This window comes from Lepidochelys kempii, chromosome 1, assembly GCF_965140265.1.
Source record: "Lepidochelys kempii isolate rLepKem1 chromosome 1, rLepKem1.hap2, whole genome shotgun sequence".
Classification (NCBI taxonomy): Eukaryota; Metazoa; Chordata; order Testudines; family Cheloniidae; genus Lepidochelys; species Lepidochelys kempii.
The window spans coordinates 53738236-53760982 of record NC_133256.1 but is presented as its reverse complement, the minus strand read 5'-3'; the positions used below and the strand labels follow the sequence as shown (position 1 = coordinate 53760982).

The window sequence follows — 22747 nt, the reverse complement described above, 5'->3', positions numbered from 1 at the left end:
ACTAATTAACTAACAACATTATTAACTATGGTGCATTTGCAGAAACACTTTTACAATCCCACTGAACACAACTGAGTTGCACTGGTGTTAATTAACAGCAACATTTGATGAAAAAGGGGTTACACAAACATAACTGAGGGCAGATATTAGTCTGCAGAATCTTTATTAATAGTGACAATGTATGAATCAAAATATACAGCATGACCTACACAACCCAGTTTGAGTTTTTTAAGGCTAGAACTCAGGAAAAAAAATTCTTTTTTCATTTATGAACTCAGCAAGTTTCATATGGAAATCACTGAATCCAAGTAGCTGTGGATAGATAGTCACCTTTTCAGCAAACTGTACTGTAAAGGTTTACTGAGAAGATTGACAGCTCATTTATAGCTAGCTGTTGAACTGTGAGATTGCATCTGTGTCATTTAACTTTTGCATGTTGTTTAAGATGAAAAGCAATAACTGATCATTTGTTTTTAGATCTACAGTGTAATGAAACTTAACACCCCCCAAAAACAAACAAAAAATCAACTGTGACATACGCCCAGTACCTAACTTTTGAGCTTCACTGAACTACTTGCATAAAATGAAAGCTTTACTTTTCCCTATCATTTATAGCTATAATCCCTGTATTTCAAAGCACTCAGGCAAAAGAAATTTCAGTGATTAGAATTCATTAGAATTAATATTTGCTCTAAGCAATTCAAAATGTTTCACAGTGTAACATTATAAGTAAAATTTTGTTTCTCAAGGCTTAGAAACTTGAGTCTTACTACCAGTTCACAAATAATTTTATATTTGTACTACTTCAGAAGATCAAAGGTCCACTAGTAGAAACAACGAAAGTATTCCAAAACACAATTTAATGGATTTTTAAATTTAAATACAAGTGTTTCAGAAGAGTGTGATGGTTTCTGTTATGTGAGGCAAGATTAATGTAATTCAACAAGTTATGACTAGGGATGTCAAGCGATTAAAAAAATTAATCGTGATTAATAGCACTGTTATACAATAGAATGCCATTTATTTACATATTTTTGGATATTTTCTACATTTTCAAATACACTGATTTCAATTACAACACAGAATATAAAATATACAGCGCTCACTTTATATTATTTTTATTACAAATACTTGCACTGTAAAAAACGAAAGAAACAGTATTTTTCAATTCACCTAAGTACTGTAGTGCATTCTTTATCATGAAAGTTGAACTTAAAAATGTAGAATTACGTACAAAAAAAATAACTGCACTCAAAAATAAAACAATGTAAAACTTCAGAGCCTACGAGTCCACAGTCCTACTTCATGTTCAGCCAATCGCTCAAACAAGCTTGTTTACATATGCAGGAGATAATGCTGCCTGCTTCTTGTTTACAATGTCACCTGAAAGTAAAAACAGGTGTTCACATGGCACTGTTGTAGCTGGCATCACAAGATGTTTACGTGACAGATACACTAACGATTCATATGTCCCTTCATGCTTCAACCACCCTTCCAGAAGACATGCATCCATGCCGATGACAGGTTCTACTCGATAACGAACCAAAGCGGTATGGACGAATGCACGTTCATTTTCATTATGAGAGTCAGATGCCATCAGCATAAGGTTGATTTTCTTTTTTGGTGGTTGGGTTCTGAAGTTACCGCATCTGACTGTTGCTCTTTTAACTCTTCTGAAAGCATGTTCCACACCTCTTCCCTCTCAGATTTTGGAAGACACTTCAGATTCTTAGATCTTGGGTCAAGTGCTGTGGCCATCTTTAGAAATCTCACATTGGTACCTCCTTTGTGTTTTGTCAGATATGCAGTGAAAGCGTTCTTAAAATGAACAACATGTGCTGGGTTACCATCCGAGACTGCTATAACATGAAATATTATGGCAGAGTGCGAGTAAAACAGAGCAGGAGACATACAATTCTCACCCAAGCAGTTCAGTCACAAATTTAATTTACACTTACTTTTTCTTTTTTTTCATTGAGCACCATCAGCTTGGAAGCATGTCCCCTGGAATGGTGTCCGAAGCATGAAGGGGCATACAAATGTTTAGCATATGTGGCACTAAATACCTTGCAATGCCAGCTACAAACATGCCATGCAAACGCCTGTTCTCGCTTTCTGGTGATATTGTAAATAAGAAGTGGGCAGTATTACCTCCTGTAAACGTAAACAAATTTGTTTTTCTGAGTGATTGGCTGAACAAGAAGCAGGACTGAGTGGACTTGTAGGTTCTAAAGTTTTACATTCTTTTGTTTTTGTGTGCAGTTATGTAACAAAAATAATCTACATTTGTAAGTTGCTCTTTCATGATAAAGAGATTGCACTACAGTACTTGTATGAGGTGAATTGAAAAATACTATATCTTTTGTTTATCATTTTCACATTATATGATTATTTTTTATTACAAATATTTGCAAAGTGAATATTGTATACTTTATATTGTGTGTTGTAATTAAACAATTTATTTGAAAATGTAGAAAAACATCCAAAAATATGAAATAAATTTCAATTGGTATTCTATTGTTTAACAGTCCGATTAAAAGTGTGATTAATTGCGATTTTTTTTTAGTTAATTGCATGAGTTAACTGCGATTAATCAACAGCCTTAGTTATGACCCAACACAACATTACAAAATTTCTTTGTGACATGATTGCTATGGGAAACAGTTGAAAAATATTGTCAATTCTTGAAGTCCCTGAATTAGTTTTGTAATAACACACGTTACCATCTGTATCAAAATACACCCATTTTATTCTTGAATAATTTCTGTATAAGATAAATGTTCATTTTTCTTTTCCAAACAGTATAATTGATTTGTTAAGACCTACAGCTAGATGAAAACATAGTTAAAGGGTCACAGGACGAAAACCAAATGCACAATTTGTCTTAATTCTATTAGAAGTTCCTTCTGTCATCTACAACTTTAATTCAGTACATTATGCATGGTTTTTAGAATGTTTTTTTACATCAGAGTCTGATGAATGGATTGAAAAATGTTTATAGAAGAAATACAGATATTAAGCTCCAAAGACAAAACACAGACTTTTTGATAAATATTTTTGCTTATAACTTGGACAGTATTCCTTTAAAAGTCATAGCAACAACACAGCTGAACATGAAATTGCAAAAAGCTCACCATTGCAGCTTTCAGTGACACTGAATCCAAGCTAGGCAAGTTTGCCAGGGGCCCCTAAAAATAGGTAATCAAATAAAGCAGCATTTTAAACAAGTGGATAAAATGTGAAAATAATCCTAGATTAAGATTTTATTGTAATCCAAGGCTAGATTGTAAACTCTTTGGGGCAGGGACCATGTCTGACTAACTGTTATGACTGTCAACAACTATACCTGTAGGTACAGGAAAACAGTAAGTAATACATTCACTAAAACAGACTATTTATCATTTCCTATCACTTCTTTAAATTAAAAATAACTAAAACTGAGCTCCTCATCTGTCCTCCCAACCACCTCCTCCTCCCTTTTCATTACCACAGACATCATCACTACAATCTCCACCATTCTGCTGTATTACAAATTGTTTCATGGAATCAATATAATTTAGAACAGAGTTTGAAAATAGGCTTAGAATAGAAATGGGCCTCTGATGACCAAGAAATCAAATTTAGCATCTTAATGGGGATTGCCATGTTTAAAAATGCTTGTTTAACATTATTTCCCCATTATGTTGGGGCATTCACACACACACACACACACACACACCCTCAAAAATCAATCCCTCTACTGGTTTAGGAAACAAGAAACCTATCTCTAGGTATTCTCCTCTATAGAACAATACACTAACTACCCTCTCTTCAAACACATGCTCAATTTATCACTTTTAATCATGCGAAGCTATTCAGAGAATTCTGAGTTCACTGAAGTTAAAAGACACAGGATAAAAATCTAGCTGAAGAGAAAAAAGAATTTAATAATACCTGTAGTTAACAAATTAGCTACATAAAAAGATGAGTGAACAGGAGCTAAGATTGCAGGTTCTCAACGGATAGTAAAATCTTATTTGTGTCACGCTAGTTTTGACGGTCTTGAAGTTAGGATAGCCACAGAGAACAGATAGCATCACACTTTCAACAGTTTCAGGCAAAACGAAGTACTCAATTGGCTGCTGAAAAAGTAAATACTTACCTGCTCTGGTTTGTGCTGCTGCACAGATTTGTATATGCAACTTAGACCGGCTCTAGTTAACACACAGGAAGCTTGTTCATTTATTAGCGTATCCAAGTGTGCTTCAATCTGAAATTTGGAGGGGAAGAAATACTTAAAAGAAACATTAAATAAAAGTTGTTCTTAATTACAAAGTGACAGTTTAGTAGTCATCCAGAAAATCAACTCAGAATAAAAGGAGAATGAGCACCTAAGAATTCAAATCACATGCACTACAGAAAACCAAGGTTTAATTTGTAAAGCCAATTTGGATCTTGATTATTTTGCATTACCAGGGAGCTCAGTGAAGCAAGATGTTTTGCCAAAAGCTGAGGTCCCAATCCTGCAGTGAGCTCCACAAAGGAAGAACCTGTGCACAGATGAAACCACATTAACTTCAGCAGGGCTTGACTTGGACACATGAGTCTGCCCACATTGTAATACTGTCGCCAAATGCTCAAATCTGAAAAATCCATAGCCATAAAAGACAAAAACTAATACCTAAAATTAAAACTTCAAAAAGTTATAGTAAAATATCAAAACTAGAATGATATAATTCATTGAAACTACATGAAAGAAATCAAATTCTTGCTGAAAATGCTGAAGAGTGCAAGACAAGATCAAACAAAAAATAAAATGAAACCATTAAGATTTCATGAAGAGAATAAAACTGAAACCTAAACCATGTTAGGCAATCAGTATAGGATTCAAAAGGCATAATTTACTTTATTTTAAAGAAAGAGAAAGTTAACTACAAGCACCTATTCAAAAATTAGGCAATGAAGAGCTGTATAACTGTCAGCTGTGCTTTTATCATCTTCAGAAAAAGCTTCCTTATTACTTCTGAGACATCAAAAACGCCATATATTCATAAAATAATTTTACAATTTTTGTACAACTGCAACTTTGCTGGAGATAAAAACAAAGAACCCAAATCCAGTCAATTTAACGCAAAGGAGCAGCAATTTTCTCCTTCAGGTTTGAGTGGCCTTAGACAGAAGTGAAAAAATATACTTTTTTTTTAAAATACATAATCCTCCATTTGCTTTATTTCTATCCTGGTCTACATAAGAAACAAAAAACTTCTGTTACAGCACAAAGAGTCCAATTTAATTTAATAGATATAGCAGATACAGAACCTTTATTAGGTATCTTACAAATCTTTGATATCTCCAGAGAAGGATCATCATTTTCTAATGAATTTATGGAAACTAAAATATAATAAAATATATCTTTCCAGCCTGATCTCTAAGGAAAACCTAACATTTGAATATGGTGATTTCAATAATTTTCAAAGGTCTCGATTTTCCTATTCAGTAAATTATTTTTGATGAATACCCCCAATAAATGTTTCTGTTCTACACTAGTCTATCTCAAATTCAGTAACCTTCTTTTGCATGACCTCAAGACATCCCTTCCAATTTAGTTTTAACTGTGAAATGTTTACAGAAAGTGAATCCGGGTTAGTAGCAAATGTTTCCCACTTAGTCTCTAGATTTTGAATAGCAGAATAAATGGATTCCAGAAGTATCTTAAAAAAAAACAACACACTATTAGTTTGGTTTAGACAATCTGAATTTTTTTATTAGTTAAATGGCCAGCTTCAAGTGCCACAGTTTCTATTGCTAATGACATAGCGGTGATAATGAAGAGGAGCAAGAGATAACCTCCACAACCCTCTGAAATATTACAGGAGAGTCACTAATTAAAAACTTGTCCAAAGAAACCCCCTGTAATTGTGCTTCCTGTTGGGAAACATTTTAAAGAACAAAATCAGGACATGGGATGCAGTGCAAAATTGTTGCGGGCATAAGGAATCTATACCAGTGGTTCCCAAACTTGTTCTGCCACTTGTGCAGGGAAAGCCCCTGGCGGGCCGGGCCAGTTTGTTTATCTGCCGCGTCCGCAGGGTCGGCCAATCGTGGCTCCCACTGGCTGCGGTTCGCTGCTCCAGGCCAATGGGAGCTGCTGGAAGCGGCGGCCAGTACGTCCCTCAGCCCGCGCCACTTCCAGCACCTCCCATTGGCCTGGAGCAGCGAACCACAGCCAGTGGGAGCCATGATTGGCCGACCCTGTGGACGCGGCAGGTAAACAAACTGGCCCGGCCCGCCAGGGGCTTTCCCTGCACAAGCGGTGGAACAAATTTGGGAACCACTGATCTATACATCTGAAGATGGATTGTGCCAAATGTGTCCCAAAATTAACAATCCAAAAAGCATATATTTTTAAATGTCTTAGTGAACTGTGGCTAGTGTTAACATTATTTATTACTCCAAAATATTACAATATGTAAAATATTATTTTGGCATGTTAAGTAAAAACAAGCACTAGGGGAAAAAACGTAACATCTAATCCTACCATGGATATAGCCCCATGTTCAGGGAAACAGAATTTGATTACTCATAATCATAGTTTAAGGCCAGAAAGGATCACCAGATTGTCTAGTCTGACCTCCTGAATATCACAGGCCACCAGCACCACCAAGCACCTGCTCAGTAAACTCAAAAATCAAAATTAGACCTAAGTATTACAGCCCACAGAAGACTAAACTATTATATACCACAGACAGAGAATAGGAGGGACTGAGGTGCACCAGTGCCCAATTTCCCCCGCAGGGAAATGATTAAGTAAGATATACCCACATAGTCCTGGCAAATGATCCACATCCATATGCTGCAGAAGAAGATGAAAACCCCTCAAGTCACTGCCAATCTGGCCTGGGGGAAAACTCCTTCCTGTCCATACATATGGCGACCAATTAAATCCTGAGCATGTGAGCAAGAACCAGCCAGCCAAGCACCTGAAAGAGAGAATGCCTGGTGCCAGCTCAGAGCCCTAGCTCTCCCTGTCCAATCTCTAGCCATGGTCATCCCTGACGCTTCAGAGTAAGGAGATTAAAAAAAAAACCAAAACACTGACTGATGATCACACTTTGATCATTACTCCTGGGGGAATTCTATGCCAAAAAGTCAAACATTCTGCATCAAAAAATAAAATTCTGTGCACAATATTTTAAAATTCTGCATATTCTATTTGTCAAAATATCACAATATAATCACACAAGTTTCAATTATTTTGGTAATTTATTTCAAAATACCTGTCAGCAAGTATGTCTGTAACAATACAGACAACAAAAAAGATACAGGAATTTTTTTTTGACAAATAGATTCCTTACTAGGCATATTAATATAGAACTCATAGTAATAATTCATTTAAACTACAATACAGAACCATATTACTTGCACCCCTCAGAAGCAGTTGCAAAGGCTTGGGGGTGTCAGGGGTAATGGAGGAACTGAGGGAGAGGGAAGTAATTGCTGGGAAGGAGCCTGGGTGTGAACTTGGGAGGGTTATTGGGTATAGGTGGGAAAAGTAAGGAATGGGTGCTTTTGGGGGGGGCAGGCAGGGATTGTTAGGGTGCTTCCTCCATGCAGACCCTGGCTGATCCCTAGCCTCTCCCATTCAGTCAGCCACATATGTCCCTGTCCCCATGTGTCCCTGCACCACACGTTCTTGCACCCCCTGTTCACGAGTCTCTCCACTCCCACTCAGACACCCCTCCCTCCATCCCCTCCCTGTCCCATGTGTCTTGTGCCCCCACTCAGTCACCTTCCTTCTCCATGCACCCCTTTCCCCTTGTGTTCCTGCACCCCCTCAGCCTGCCTCCTCCACCTGTCCCCATGTGTCTGTGCCCCCACTCAGCAACTCCCTTCTCCCATGTGGTCCTGCACCTCCCCCGCATCCCCATGTGTCCCTGCACCCCCTCAGCCAGCCTCCTCCCCTCAACTCCATGCGACTTTGCAATCCCTGTCCCCATGTGTCCCTGTGCCCCCACTCAGCCACCCCTTCTCCCCTGTGGCCCTGCACCCCTTCCTCCCCCCTGTGGCCCTGCGCCTCCACTCCCATTCAGCCTCTGCCCCAGTCTGTTCTGCCCCACTAGCCCTTATGAGCCTCTGTCTGTGACCCCCCCCCCAACATCCCCAAGCTGTCTGTCTCCTCATATCCCCTGTCTCCTGACTTGGTCCGGCAGGTGCTGTGAAGAAGGCACTGCAGGCTCTCTCTCTTCTCTACCGGGCTGGAAGTGGGCAGAAGGCGGAACTGCAGCAACTTTCCAGCAAAACTATTTTCTGCGATAAAATTAAAAATATCCATGGCACATTAATTATGCACGCATGCAATGGCGCAGAATTCCCCCAGGAGTAGATAATTAGGGATATTGCATATTGGTATTTACACTTCCATTTGTTTTAACTATCTCAGATCGTTTGTCTTAAAAAATGAGTGACTGGAATAATAAATACTTTCACTTATATTGGTTTACTTTCTGATAAAAACCATAGGTCAAAATTTCAAACCTGGGTGCCTGAAATGTGGCTCCTAAAATCAATATTTAGGTGCCTAAATAAAAGAGATGTAATTTTCAAAGATGCTATGTACTTTCAGCTGTCACTGATCTCAGTGGAAGTGGGGCTGCTCAACACCTATGAAAATAATGCCTCATTTAGGTGCCTAAATATGGATTTAGAAGCCTAACTTTAGGCACCCAAGTTTGAAAATGTTGGTTATGTCTGCTATTCACAGCTTACCAGCTACAAAACAATATGTAATTACCTCTGCACTTATTCTTGACACTTACCTGAAATTGTAACATTTCCAGACGTTTGTCAGTGAATTCAAAGAGAGCCAGGGTAGTCTTCATCATATAAAGTGAATTCACCATGAAGGTTGCCATGTCAGCTGTGCCTAAATTACTAGCAGATACTGTACATAGCTGCAATAATGGATCTAGCACACAAGACAGAACCTAAAAGGGCAATATGAACAAGATGTATAAGTAGGGGCATAGCGAGCAGATCGAGGGACGTGATCGTTCCCCTCTATTCGACATTGGTGAGGCCTCATCTGGAGTACTGTGTCCAGTTTTGGGCCCCACACTTCAAGAAGGATGTGGATAAATTGGAGAGAGTCCAGCGAAGGGCAACAAAAATGATTAGGGGACTGGAACACATGAGTTATGAGGAGAGGCTGAGGGAGCTGGGATTGTTTAGCCTGCAGAAGAGAAGAATGAGGGGGGATTTGATAGCTGCTTTCAACTACCTAAAGGGGTTCCAAAGAGGATGGCTCTAGACTGTTCTCAATGGTAGCAGATGACAGAACGAGGAGTAATGGTCTCAAGTTGCAGTGGGGGAGGTTTAGATTGGATATTAGGAAAAACTTTTTCACTAAGAGGGTGGTGAAACACTGGAATGCGTTACCTAGGGAGGTGGTAGAATCTCCTTCCTTAGAGGTTTTTAAGGTCAGGCTTGACAAAGCCCTGGCTGGGATGATTTAACTGGGAATTGGTCCTGCTTTGAGCAGGGGGTTGGACTAGATGACCTTCTGGGGTCCCTTCCAACCCTGATATTCTATGATTCTATGAGGGAAAAAAATGTTTCATGAAACTTTAGACTTGCGGGGTAATGACCATTTTGCCTTTATCATCTATTTATTTCCCAAAACAAAATAAAAAGAAATGAGAGGTCCCCTATTGAGATCTAGTGGAAAATAGCTCTTGACCAGCAGGTGATTAGCTACCAGATTAGTGGTGTGATATAAGAACCTGAAAGGAACAGATTTTACCCGCGCAGGACATGGAGCAACTTAGAAGAGAAAATTGGTGGTTCATAGAATCATAAAAATGTACGGGTGGGAGGGGCCTCAAGAGGTCACCTAGTCCATATGCCCACACTGGGGCAGGACCAAACATATGTGCATAGTATATATATGTAATTTAAGAAAAATAACGATCAATAGGATAATAGAATGTGGATATTGTCATAGGACATTCCATGCTGTAATGTAATTATCGATTTCATTAGCCACAGTGTTATCAGTATAAAATCGAGGGTGGGAGGAAGCCTATAAACAACTGCAGACAAAAACCATAAGAATGGCCATACTGGGTCAGACCAAAGGTCCATCTAGCCCGGTATCCTTTCTTCCAACAGTGGCCAATGCCAGGTGCCCCAGAGGGAATGAACGGAACAGGTAATCATCAAGTGATCCATCCCCGTCACCCATTCCCAACTTCTGGCAAACCAAATTCATGCCTCTTCAGTATTTTTTATATTGAGACCAAATTATGTGCATATTTCTCTGTGTTCAAATGAACTCTACAAACTATACCTGTACAAAGTCAGCTTGACGAGCATCCAATGGCACAACAGATGAGTCATGGGACGCCAGAACCTCACGTAGCAATGCGAGTGTTTGATTCAGTGCAGAGCTTGGGCCAAGATCAGGTGGTGGGAGTTCAACCTAGACAACAGATAGTTTATTCCCTATTTGTGTTATATTCACAGGAAATAATAAGCAGTATGTATCCATGTTAGTAGGTACCAGTCAGCTACTGGTAAAGTCACACACAGTCAAGCAGAGATGGAGTTCAACATTTTGACACTGGACAGATCTATAACTAATTCCAAAATATACTTGCCTATGACTTGCAGCGTTACAATATCACTTACTGACAATAAAGAAAACCAACCAACATCTCAGTCATATCTAGCATTAAATTTAGTATTCAGCAACATGCATCATGGCTGCTTCAGAAATTGGCAAAATTAAAATCTGTAGTGGCTTGTAAAATGTAGAGGAAAATATAAAATTCTTAAGTCATTTTATTAAAGTTTGGAGTGCTGGAAGTGAGTCAATAGCACATCATGCTATTTATACAGCCCTTCATAATGGACAAATAATTTAGACACCTTGCACAGTTTCCAGAAAGAAAAGTAATCAGAGGAACAGATGCTATCAAGTGAACAAAATCCTGCAATGAGTGCGCTACAAATCCCCCACAGAGGCTGGGATAACAGAACTTTCTTGAATAAAATCAGAACCAAAAAGGGGAGTGTTCTGGTTAAGAAAGGACAATTTTCCTCTCCCTTGGATCTTGCGCAGAAGCAGCCTGTGCCTGGTTCTAGTAATCACAACTTTGTTCAGGGCATGTGAAAGTTATTCATATAAAGGTCAGCAAAATATGTTGGGTGTTGCAAGTGTCAACATCCTTGCTAGGAGTGCCTGTATGAACTAGTGCCACAGAATCTTTCCAACACAGTGGGTCAAGGGAACACACACTGGCAGGTGTAGAATTGGGGAGAATGTGTCAAAGTTTATATAGTGCAAAAGCATCACAGTTATAGGACTTCAGGCATTTAACACCTAACAATGAATGTGCAAGGAACACCAGAAACCACACAATATGAGGGCTCAAACTACTAAAGGTGCCCAAACTCTAATGACACCAGTCCAGAAAGCCAATGAGGCAATGATATGCCAATAACTCTGACTAGGGTTCTAAACTGCTCCACCAGCACTGATACACCGAATTCAAGAAGGCATGGAGAAGACAGATGCTGAACTGTTTCTTCAGGATAGGAACCCTGTGGAAGTTCAAGAAAGGTCCCCTGGCAATACATTATTCTGACAGTGCTGATGCACTGAACACAGGAGGCACTGGGAAAGACCTTGTTGCTCAGCCAATCTGTTGGCTCTGACATACAAAAGCTGAGGTGGCATGGGAAGGACTCCCTGACACTGAGCTCCTGTATAGGCTCTTGTCCTTAGGAGGCATTGTTTGGTATTGAGTGGGGATGGAAAGATCCACACAACTGATGCACTGTGGAGAAGATCCCTTGCTACCAAACTTTGCCATAGGTGTCAATGCTTCAAGCCTGGTCTGGGGAACCAAGACAACTTCCCAATGCCTATACTCTCCACAGGCCAAGATTTACTTATCCTCAGGCACCAAGCTGAGGATCTACATGTGTTACCGATGCACAATATTACAGCTCCTAAGGAGCCAAATCAGAAGCAGGAAAGAAGCAGAAAAAGGATTCCAGCAAGAACTGAAACTGTGTTGGTTGAATCTGCTGGGAACTTTTATTGGCTGACCACAGAACTGGAGCCTCAGAGACACTGGAAGCATGCTGACTAGTGCAGTGCTCTTAAACAAGCTCACATGTGCCACATAGGGTCAAAAATCTTAAGAGCAAGGGGTTTTCCATCATAACTTATACTGAATGCATGAGGACCAAAGAGCGAGAATCCTGAACTCATGGTATCTTGAGAAAAAACACACTTTGGTAGCTCTATGTACTAATGACACTTTTTACTTACTAATATAATGTGGGGGCACATCAGTACTCAAGATCAAGAATTGCTCAAATGTGATTCTGTTCTCTCCACAGACTACTAGACATAGAACGTAAATCTATCAAAACGGGCAGCACTGCATCCATATTGTGAGACTTGACATTTCAGTTTAATCTAGACAGTCATTCTGCATTATTTCCCTCACTACAGCAAAAGTACATTTCCAATTCAGCATTAGCAAGTGGTATAAAAGAGCCCTAAGTCAAATGTATAGAGCATAGACAGGAATAAATGGTCTAATCATCTGGAATTCAGCATGTGAACAGTAACTAACAAAAACTGAGAGGACCTTTAAAAAGAAAGCAGTTCCAGGAATCTAAGCTGCAATTTATTTAAAATCTCCAGATAAACAGTTTAAGACTTCTGGACTACCCCAAACAAATTAAGTTATCAAGGGAGCATTATAATCAAACTTATATTTTAACCAGATCAGATTCATTTCTAGTTCTCACACAAAAATAGTCTAAATTAAAAAAGGGTTCATTTGGATTACAAAAAAATAAGTTTAGTAATTACTTACTGGTATTCCTAAAAAGTTTTTAAAGTGATTTTTAATTGCTTTATAAATTAATTTTATTTCATTTATATACTTAATGAATATTCAATATCCTCTGAAACAGGCATAAAAATCAAGAGACTTAAGATCTTACAGTAGTTCCTTTAAAATACATAATTCAAGCAATAATGAAGAAATACGGGAAACTGTTAAACAATCTAGAAACAATAAAACAATAAGCACATTTTACTTTTACAAACAAGTATTCTCAAGTGTGCATGCCAGGTGATGTGCACTGAATCCTTAGCAAATGGCATACTGTAAGCTCAACAGACTGTCTAGTGCTATAATCTTCCCTGAAAACCATAACATTTTCAGAAACAGTTTCAGTGTGCTGATACATTCACATAAGCACAATCCAATGAACTGGTAAAAAGGTAGGGATGTGAATAGAATAGAAGCCGCCCCCCCCGCTTTTGGTTTTGAAACACAATAATAAAAAACTGGATGATTAAAAACATAACCCTGTAATCCCTCTTAATTAAAAAAAAATGACATTCACCACTAACTTAAAATCAACAAAAAGTTCCAGTATAAATGTTTAGCTGATTATCTGTATTTTTAAACTTTTACAGAGGTAATGAAAATTAGTTACAACTAAATAAAACACTTTATTTTATGGAAATTGTTTTGAGTATATAGTTATGTCATCAATTTTGCAATTTTTAAAAATCAATGTAGAATTGATTTGAATCACAGGAAATGTTACACTGGATCAGACCAGTGGTCCATGTATGAGATGCATGTTGTATTAATTTAAATGGAATATATGGGCCAAAGGTGTTAACATTATCTAGTCACTGTCCAACATTAAACTGTGTTAAACGTGGTCCAGGGTTTGGTATACAGAGACTTCAGATCTCTTAATGCCATGGCAAACACTCCCTTAAAAAAAATTTTAACTTTGTATTTAAAAAAAAAGTTGGGGGGGGGGGGCGGAAAACCAGTTAAAGCATTTGAAATGTAAAGTATTAGGAAAGGCTTTCATTTAACAACATCCCTTATCCTTTAGCTGGAGTTTTTAGAAAGAAATCCCCCCTCTCTTCCCCTTGTTGACAGTCTCACATGGTAACAAGATGGTAATATCTGGCCTTCTGGTGAAAAGAGAGGAAGAAGTTAGCTGAGACAGATTGGAGCTGCTGTTGTTGTTAAAGTCTGATCCCATTTCATTCCACATGGTGTTTGGGATTCAGCTGGAGCATAGAAGAGGTAATATCATCTGGGTCCCTCTTTCTGGCCCAGTTTGGTCAGGATACTCTCAGGATCAGGATGACAAAGGCCCAGGGTCCCAGGAGATGGTGGGGGTGGCAGCCATGATGATGAAGCTCCCTCCAATAGCCAATTTCTCTCCCAAAGACTCTTTCTTTCAGGACCCACAAAGGGAATGGTGAGAAATATAGTCTACCCCCTCATCATTTTGTCCACCAACTAGGCCTAGTTTCTGACACGCCAATTTTGGTTCACTGATTTCTGGTCCACACTTTCCTTGTTTACCAAGTATGGTCTTAACACAGTTCTTGAGTTATATCAGTAGGCCTTTTAGTTTGGACTAATACAGTCTGTCTCCCTTTCTTGTCTTTTCCCATAAATATTTATTAAAGATCATTGTGACATCTTATGAACTTTTACATACAGCTGAGCCCACAATTAGGGTAAATTACTGTGCCCAATTATCACAACAGGAAACAGAACCAGATGCCTCAGAGGAATGTGAAAAACACCCCGTAGGGACAATTATGGAATAACCTGCCAATAAAGTGAGACTTCCTCCTAAGATGAGGCAGTTAGCAGCTGGTTTAATCCCATTAACCATTTTTAACACTTTTAACTCCCTTAACTCTTAAAAATATTTCATTTGCATATATAACCATATGAATATTTTTATCCATTTTTAGATTTAAGTTTATTGATTATCTTATTGTAGTATTATGAGAAAGAGTAGACTTTTTATACTATACTCTCAAGAATAGTAGAGCTTCCTATTCAAAAACCAGTCAGAGAACACCTCAACCTCCCTGGTCACTCAATTACAGACCTAAAAGTCGCAATACTCCAACAAAAAAAATTCAAAACCAGACTCCAATGAGAAACTGCAGAATTGGAATTAATTTGCAAACTGGACACCATTAAATTAGGCTTGAATAAAGACTGGGAGTGGATGGATCATTACACAAAGTAAAAACTATTTCCCCATGCTAATTTTTCCCCTACTGTTACTCACACCTTCTTCTCAACTGTTGGAAATGGGCCATCCTGATTATCACTACAGAAGTTTTTTTTCTCCTGATAATAGCTCATCTTAATTGATTAGTCTTGTTATAGTTGGTATGGCAACACCCATTTTTTCATGTTCTCTGTGTGTGTGTATATATATATCTATCTTCCTACTGTATTTTCCATTGCATTCATCTGATGAAGTGGGTTTTAGCTCACGAAAGCTTATGCCCAAATAAATTTGTTAGTCTCTACGGTGCCACAAGTACTCCTCGTTCTTTTTGCTGATACAGACTAACACGGCTACCACTCTGAAACCATTCATTATTTTGTATACCTCTGTCATAACACCCCTTATTTCCTCTGTAAATAGTCCCAGTCCTCTTGCATTTGAAAGTGTTTCCAGATTCCTTGTCATTCTCTTTGCCTCTCACAATACCCCTCTATTTCTGCTATATCAGTTTTTGAGATGAGATACACAGAATACAGTGTTAAATTTTAGTTAAGGGAACACAAAATGATTTATATATTGGAATTATAATATTTTCTGTATTATTTTCTCTCCCACTGTTTACACATACTAACATTTTGTTTGCTTTTTGGACTACTACCACCACACACTGAGCAGAGATCTTCATTCAGCTGGTCACAATGATGCCCAGGTCTTTAACCTGAGTTTACAGTTATTTTGGAACCCAGTAAGATGTATGAATAGCATAATCTATTCCTTCTAGTGTGCATTATCTTGCACATGTCAATATTGATTTTCAATCAATATCCTGCTGCCCATTCACCTAGCTTTGTTAAGTTCTTTTCAAATTCCTGATAACCTTGTCTAGTCTTAACTAACTGAAACAATCTTTTCATCCACAAGTTTTGCCACCTCACTCATTTTCCCATCATTGATAAGTATATTAAATACCACCAATCCTAGAACCTATCTTTGGGATACCCACTCAACATTTTGCCTTGCTGAAAACTGATAGAACATAGGCATAAACTATCTTACTTGATCCTGTGGTAAAACCATTCTGAATTTGTGATAGAAGCACTTTATACCAAGAATTATAACTCCTTTACAGAATCACTCAAAGAGAAGATAAGGGATATGGGGAAGAAAGTACTTATCAAACTACAAATATCATCAGCAAAAGGAAACCAGAAGGATACTAGCCAGTAAGATGGTGGGCAGTTTCATCTGTCAAAGCACAAGGTTGTGTAGAATTTTTATTTTAGAATGAAAATAAAGCCCCAAATATTAGTCCCTTTAAGGCCCCTTTCCATAGGGCTTGCTTGTTATCCACTAAATAAAGGTGAAACCCAAAAGTAAATCAAATGATCTGGAGGATGGTGTGGACTGCACCCTCAGCAAGTTTGCAGATGACACTAAACTGGGAGGAGAGGTAGATATGCTGGAAGGTAGGGATAGGATACAGAGGGACCTAGAGAAATTGGAGGATTGGGCCAAAAGAAATCTGATGAGGTTCAACAAGCACAAGTGCAGAGTCCTGCACTTAGGACGGAAGAATTCAATGCACCGCTACAGACTAGGGACCGAATGGCTTGGCAGCAGTTCTACAGAAAAGGACCTAGGGGTTACAGTGGACGAGAAGCTGGATATGAGTCAACAGTGTGCCCTTTTTGCCAAGAAGGCCAATGGCATTTTGGGATATATAAGTAGGGGCATTGCCAGCAGACAGAGGGAACGTGATCGTTCCCCTCTATTTGACACTGGTGAGGCCTCATCTGGAGTACTGTGTCCAATTTTGGGCCCCACACTATAAGAAGGATGTGGAAAAATTGGAAAGAGTCCAGCGGAGGGCAACAAAAATGTTTAGGGGACTGGAACACATGAGTTATGAGGAGAGGCTGAGGGAACTGGGATTGTTTAGTCTGTGGAAGAGAAGAATGAAGGGGGATTTGATAGCTGCTTTCAACTACCTAAAGGGGGTTCCAAAGAGGATGGCTCTAGACTGTTCTCAGTGGTAGCAGATGACAGAACAAGGAGTAATGGTCTCAAGTTGCAGTGGGGGAGATTTAGGTTGGATATTAGGAAAAACTTTTTCACTAGGAGGGTGGTGAAACACTGGAATGCGTTACCTAGGGAGGTGGTGGAATCTCCTTGCTCGGCAGCTCTCCAACACGAGTTTCTACAAGCCATTACCCTATGATCCCACTGAGAGTTACCAAAAGCAACTACAGCATTTGCTCAAGAAACTTCCTGAAAAAGCACAAGATCAAATCCGCACAGACACACCCCTGGAACCCCGACCTGGGATATTCTATCTACTACCCAAGATCCATAAACCTGGAAATCCTGGGCGCCCCATCATCTCAGGCATTGGCACCCTGACAGCAGGATTGTCTGGCTATGTAGACTCCCTCCTCAGGCCCTACGCTACCAGCACTCCCAGCTACCTTCGAGACACCACTGACTTCCTGAGGAAACTTCAATCCATCGGTGATCTTCCTGATAACACCATCCTGGCTACTATGGATGTAGAAGCCCTCTACACCAACATTCCACACAAAGATGGACTACAAGCCGTCAAGAACACTATCCCCGATAATGTCACGGCTAACCTGGTGGCTGAACTTTGTGACTTTGTCCTTACCCATAACTATTTCACATTTGGGGACAATGTATACCTTCAGATCAGCGGCACTGCTATGGGTACCCGCATGGCCCCACAGTATGCCAACATTTTTATGGCTGATTTAGAACAACGCTTCCTCAGCTCTCGTCCCCTAAAGCCCCTACTCTACTTGCGCTATATTGATGACATCTTCATCATCTGGACCCATGGAAAAGAAGCCCTTGAGGAATTCCACCATGATTTCAACAATTTCCATCCCACCACCAACCTCAGCCTGGTCCAGTCCACACAAGAGATCCACTTCCTGGACACTACAGTGCTAATAAACAATGGCCACATAAACACCACCCTATACCGTAAACCTACTGACCGCTATTCCTACCTGCATGCCTCCAGCTTTCACCCTGACCACACCACACGATCCATCGTCTACAGCCAAGCTCTGCGATACAACCGCATTTGCTCCAACCCCTCAGACAGAGACAAACACCTACAAGATCTCTGTCAAGCTTTCTTACAACTACAATACCCACCTGCAGAAGTAAAGAAACAGATTGATAGAGCCAGAAGAGTTCCCAGAAGTTACCTACTACAGGACAGGCCTAACAAAGAAAATAACAGAACGCCACTAGCCGTCACCTTCAGCCCCCAACTAAAACCCCTCCAACGCATTATTAAGGATCTACAACCTATCCTAAAGGATGACCCAACACTCTCACAAGTCTTGGGAGACAGGCCAGTCCTTGCCTACAGACAGCCCCGCAACCTGAAGCAAATACTCACCAACAACCACATACCACACAACAGAACCACTAACCCAGGAACTTATCCTTGCAACAAAGCCCGTTGCCAATTGTGCCCACATATCTATTCAGGGGACACCATCACAGGGCCTAATAACATCAGCCACACTATCAGAGGCTCGTTCACCTGCACATCCACCAATGTGATCTATGCCATCATGTGCCAGCAATGCCCCTCTGCCATGTACATTGGTCAAACTGGACAGTCTCTACGTAAAAGAATAAATGGACACAAATCAGATGTCAAGAATTATAACATTCATAAACCAGTCGGAGAACACTTCAATCTCTCTGGTCACGCAATCACAGACATGAAGGTCGCTATCTTAAAACAAAAAAACTTCAAATCCAGACTCCAGCGAGAAACTGCTGAATTGGAATTCATTTGCAAATTGGATACTATTAATTTAGGCTTAAATAGAGACTGGGAGTGGCTAAGTCATTATGCAAGGTAGCCTGTTTCCTCTTGTTTTTTCCTACCCCCCCCCCCCAGATGTTCTGGTTTAACTTGGATTTAAACCTGGAGAATGGTCAGTTTAGATGAGCTATTACCAGCAGGAGAGTGAGTTTGTGTGTGTATGGGGGTGGGGGGGATGTGAGAAAACCTTGATCTATGCAGGAAATAGCCCGACTTGATTATGTAAAGAGTTGTCACTTTGGATGGGCTAGCACCAGCAGGAGAGTGAATTTGTGTGGGGGGGTGGAGGGTGAGAAAACCTGGATTTGTGCTGGAAATGGCCCACCTGTTGATCACTTTAGATAAGCTATTACCAGCAGGACAGTGGGGTGGGAGGAGGTATTGTTTCATGATTTCTGTGTGTATATAAAGTCTGCTGCAGTTTCCACGGTAAACATCTGATGAAGTGAGCTGTAGCTCACGAAAGCTCATGCTCAAATAAATTGGTTAGTCTCTAAGGTGCCACAAGTACTCCTTTTCTTCTTCCTTCCTTAGAAGTTTTTCAGGTCAGGCTTGACAAAGCCCTGGCGGAGATGATTTAGTTGGGGATCAGTCCTGCTTTGAGCAGGGGGTTCGACTAGGTGACCTCCTGAGGTCCCTTCCAACCCTGATATTCTATGATATAAGGAGGGATGGACCTGCTGCTGCTCCCATTCTTCTCAACCATAGAGTCTAAAAAGACAAGGACTCTGTAGCAGAGGGGAAAGGAGGAGATAATGGAGCAAAATATCTTGAACACCAGAAGCGCAGCAAGATTTTAAAAGGTTTTGTAAAAGAGGACTGCAGCTATAAATTCTATGTCTCTGCCTGGGGGGACGGAGCAGCAGGCATAACAAAGGGATTTTTCTTTTTTGAGCTGGAGTTTTCTCTACCTAAAGGCAGGGTAGTTAACCTTCTGCAGGGAAATTCACAGACGTGAAGAGGTTGGGTTTTGTTTTTTTTAGCTAAGAGCAGCTAGAGGGGTTTTTTGTCTATTTGCCTGGAGACAAAGGTGTTAGTCTTTTTTTTTTTTAAAAGGATTTTTCTGTAGGCTGAGAATAGCTATCAGAGAACATAGGTATCAGGTTAAAGCACAGCAAAATTTTACAAGCCAGGGTTTGTTTTTTGTGGTTTTCTTTCTAACTCTTGGGTGTATAGTTAAAAACAGAGAGGCTAAGATGACAGAAACCAAGGCACAACACAAATTGGAGTTAACCAGACTGGAGGTAGCGAAAGAGGCAGAAAAAGCCCTAGAGGCTGCCCACAAGAGAGCCATGGAGGCAAGGGAAAAAGAAATGGAGGCAAGGGACAAAGAACCGGAGGAGAAGGAAAAAGAGAGGAAGCATGCACTGGAGATGGAGAAGGTAAAGGCTCAGCAGAATATACCAACAAACCCTAGCAATCCTTCTCCAGGTACCATTTCCCATCCCAGAAAGTTCCCCACCTACAAGGCAGGCAATGATACCGAGGCCTTCTCAGAAAACTTCGAAAGGGCCTGCCTTGGGTACAGCATTTCTACAGACCAATACATGGTAGAGCTGAGGCTGCAGCTCAGTCGACCCTTAGCTGAGGTGGTGGCTGAAATGCCTAAGGAACACATGAACAATTATGAACTGTTTAAAACCCAGGCGAGAGTCAAAATGGGGCTAACACCCGAGCATTCCCGTCGGTGGTTCAGAGCCCGAAGATGGAAACCAGACGTGTCATTTACCCGACATGCCTACCACATTATGAAACATTGGGATGCCTGGATATCAGAAGCAAGTGTTAAATCTCCAGAAGATTTGCCCTTCCTAATGCAAATGGAGCAGTTCTTAGAGGGTGTTCCTGAGGAAATAGAAAGATACATCCTAGATGGGAAGCCCAAAACTGTAATCGAGGTGGGAGAGATTGGAGCCAAATGGGTGGAAGTGGCAGAAAAGAAAAAAACTGGTTGCAGTTGGAGCGGATACCAGAAGGGACAACCTCAGACCACACCCAACTACCCGGGGCAGCCCAAGGCCTCACCTACCCCCCAAGGAACCCTCCAGACACCTTATCGTCCCGCCACACCGTTCTCCAGTAACCCACCTTGCCCCAGTGACCCGTCAGCTGGCCGATGTTTTAAATGTAACGAGCTGGGGCATGTAAAGGCCAACTGCCCCAAGAACCCCAACAGATTACAGTTCATTGCACTGGAATCACACCAGAGGTCCTCAGGCCCAGATACCTCCCAGATACCCTCAGAGCGGAGGGAAACTGTGAGTGAGGGTGGGAAGAAGGATACCACGTGGAGGGACATCAGAGCACAAGTGTCAGCTATCCATGCTTCCTTAGTGGACTCCAATTTAATTGACCCAGAGGTCCAAGTGACGATTCAACCCTTCAAGTCAACTCTTTTGACTTGCCTACAGCCTAGCTGCCGGTCCAGTACTAGGGCTGGTCAGGAACATGGACTTTTGCAGTCTATGATGATTATCCCATCCCCATGCTGTTGGGGGAAGACTTGGCCAATCATGTGAAGCTAGCCAAGAGGGTGGGAATGGTCACCCGCAGCCAGGCTAAGCAAGCTGTCACACCTAGCTCTGTTCCGGAAACTTCTACCAGGAACCGGTAAGAGGTGATGGAACTGGACCCCATGTCAACATCTGCAACAGCAGTAGTGGACCCAGTCACAGAGACCCAGAACCGGAACCAGCCAGTTCCAGAACCGGAACCAGCGGAACAACCAACACCAGAACCATTGCCAGCACTGAATCCAGTACTTGCAACCCCAAAACCAGAGGGCCCCACCGAACCTGCACTGGCAGCAGCAGATAACCCTACACAAGAGGCTCAGCCGGAGCCTGAACCCCAACATAGTGCACCAGCAGAGAACAGTTCACAGTCAATGGAAACAGCCCCGTCATCTTCATCTCTTCCAGAGGGACCAAGCCCAGGTCCACAATCCAATGAGGAACTGATGTCTCTAGCATCAAGGGAACAGTTCCAGACCGAACAGGAAGCAGATGAAAGCCTCCAGAGAGCTTGGACGGTGGCACGGAGCAACCCACCACCTCTCAGCTCTTCTAATCAATCCAGGTTTGTTGTAGAAAGAGGAATTTTATACAAGGAAACTCTTTCTGGTGGACACCAGGAAGACTGGCATCCTCACAGACAGTTGGTAGATCCAACTAAACACCGGGTAAAGCTATTAAGCTTAGCCCACGATCATCCTAGTGGCCATGCTGGGGTGAACAGAACCAAAGACCATTTGGGAAAGTTGTTCCACTGGGAGGGATGTTTCTACTTATGTCCGGTCTTGTGAGGTGTGCCAAAGAGTGGGAAAACCCCAAGACCAGGTCAAAGCCCCTCTCCAGCCACTCCCCAGCATTGAGGTTCCATTTCAGCGAGTGGCTGTGGATATTCTGGGTCCTTTTCCAAAAAAAAAACACCCAGAGGAAAGCAGTACATACTGACTTGCATGAATTTTGCCACCCGATGGCCAGAAGCAGTAGCTCTAAGCAACACCAGGGCTAAAAGTGTGTGCCAGGCACTAACAGACATTTTTGCCAGGGTAGGTTGGCCCTCCGACATCCTCACAGATGCAGGAACTATGGAAAGCCTTTGGGAAGCTCATGGGGTGAATCACTTGGTTGCCACCCCCTTACCATCATCAAACAAATGGCCTGGTGGAGAAGTTTAATGGAACTTTGGGGGCCATGATATGTAAATTTGTAAATGAGCACTCCAATGATTGGGACCTAGTGTTGCAGCAGTTGCTCTTTGCCTACAGAGCTGTACCACATCCCAGATTAGGGTTTTCACCAT

At 41.0% G+C, this 22747-nt stretch overlaps 1 protein-coding gene across 3 annotated transcripts in view; it reads right to left on the bottom strand.

The window, feature by feature from the left end:
* Positions 1-22747, bottom strand: part of COG6 (component of oligomeric golgi complex 6) — a 120946-nt gene that overhangs the window by 4964 nt on the left and 93235 nt on the right. For 2 of the 3 annotated variants that reach the window (XM_073342615.1, XM_073342624.1), the window contains 4 exons: positions 10325-10456; positions 8796-8963; positions 4142-4249; positions 3135-3188 (listed from right to left, as the gene is read on the bottom strand). In XM_073342615.1, coding sequence (XP_073198716.1) covers positions 3135-3188; positions 4142-4249; positions 8796-8963; positions 10325-10456 — 462 coding nt within the window. Of the gene's footprint in view, positions 1-3134; positions 3189-4141; positions 4250-4452; positions 4530-8795; positions 8964-10324; positions 10457-22747 lie in introns of those variants that run through there. The other variant, XM_073342633.1, reaches the window with a different exon arrangement.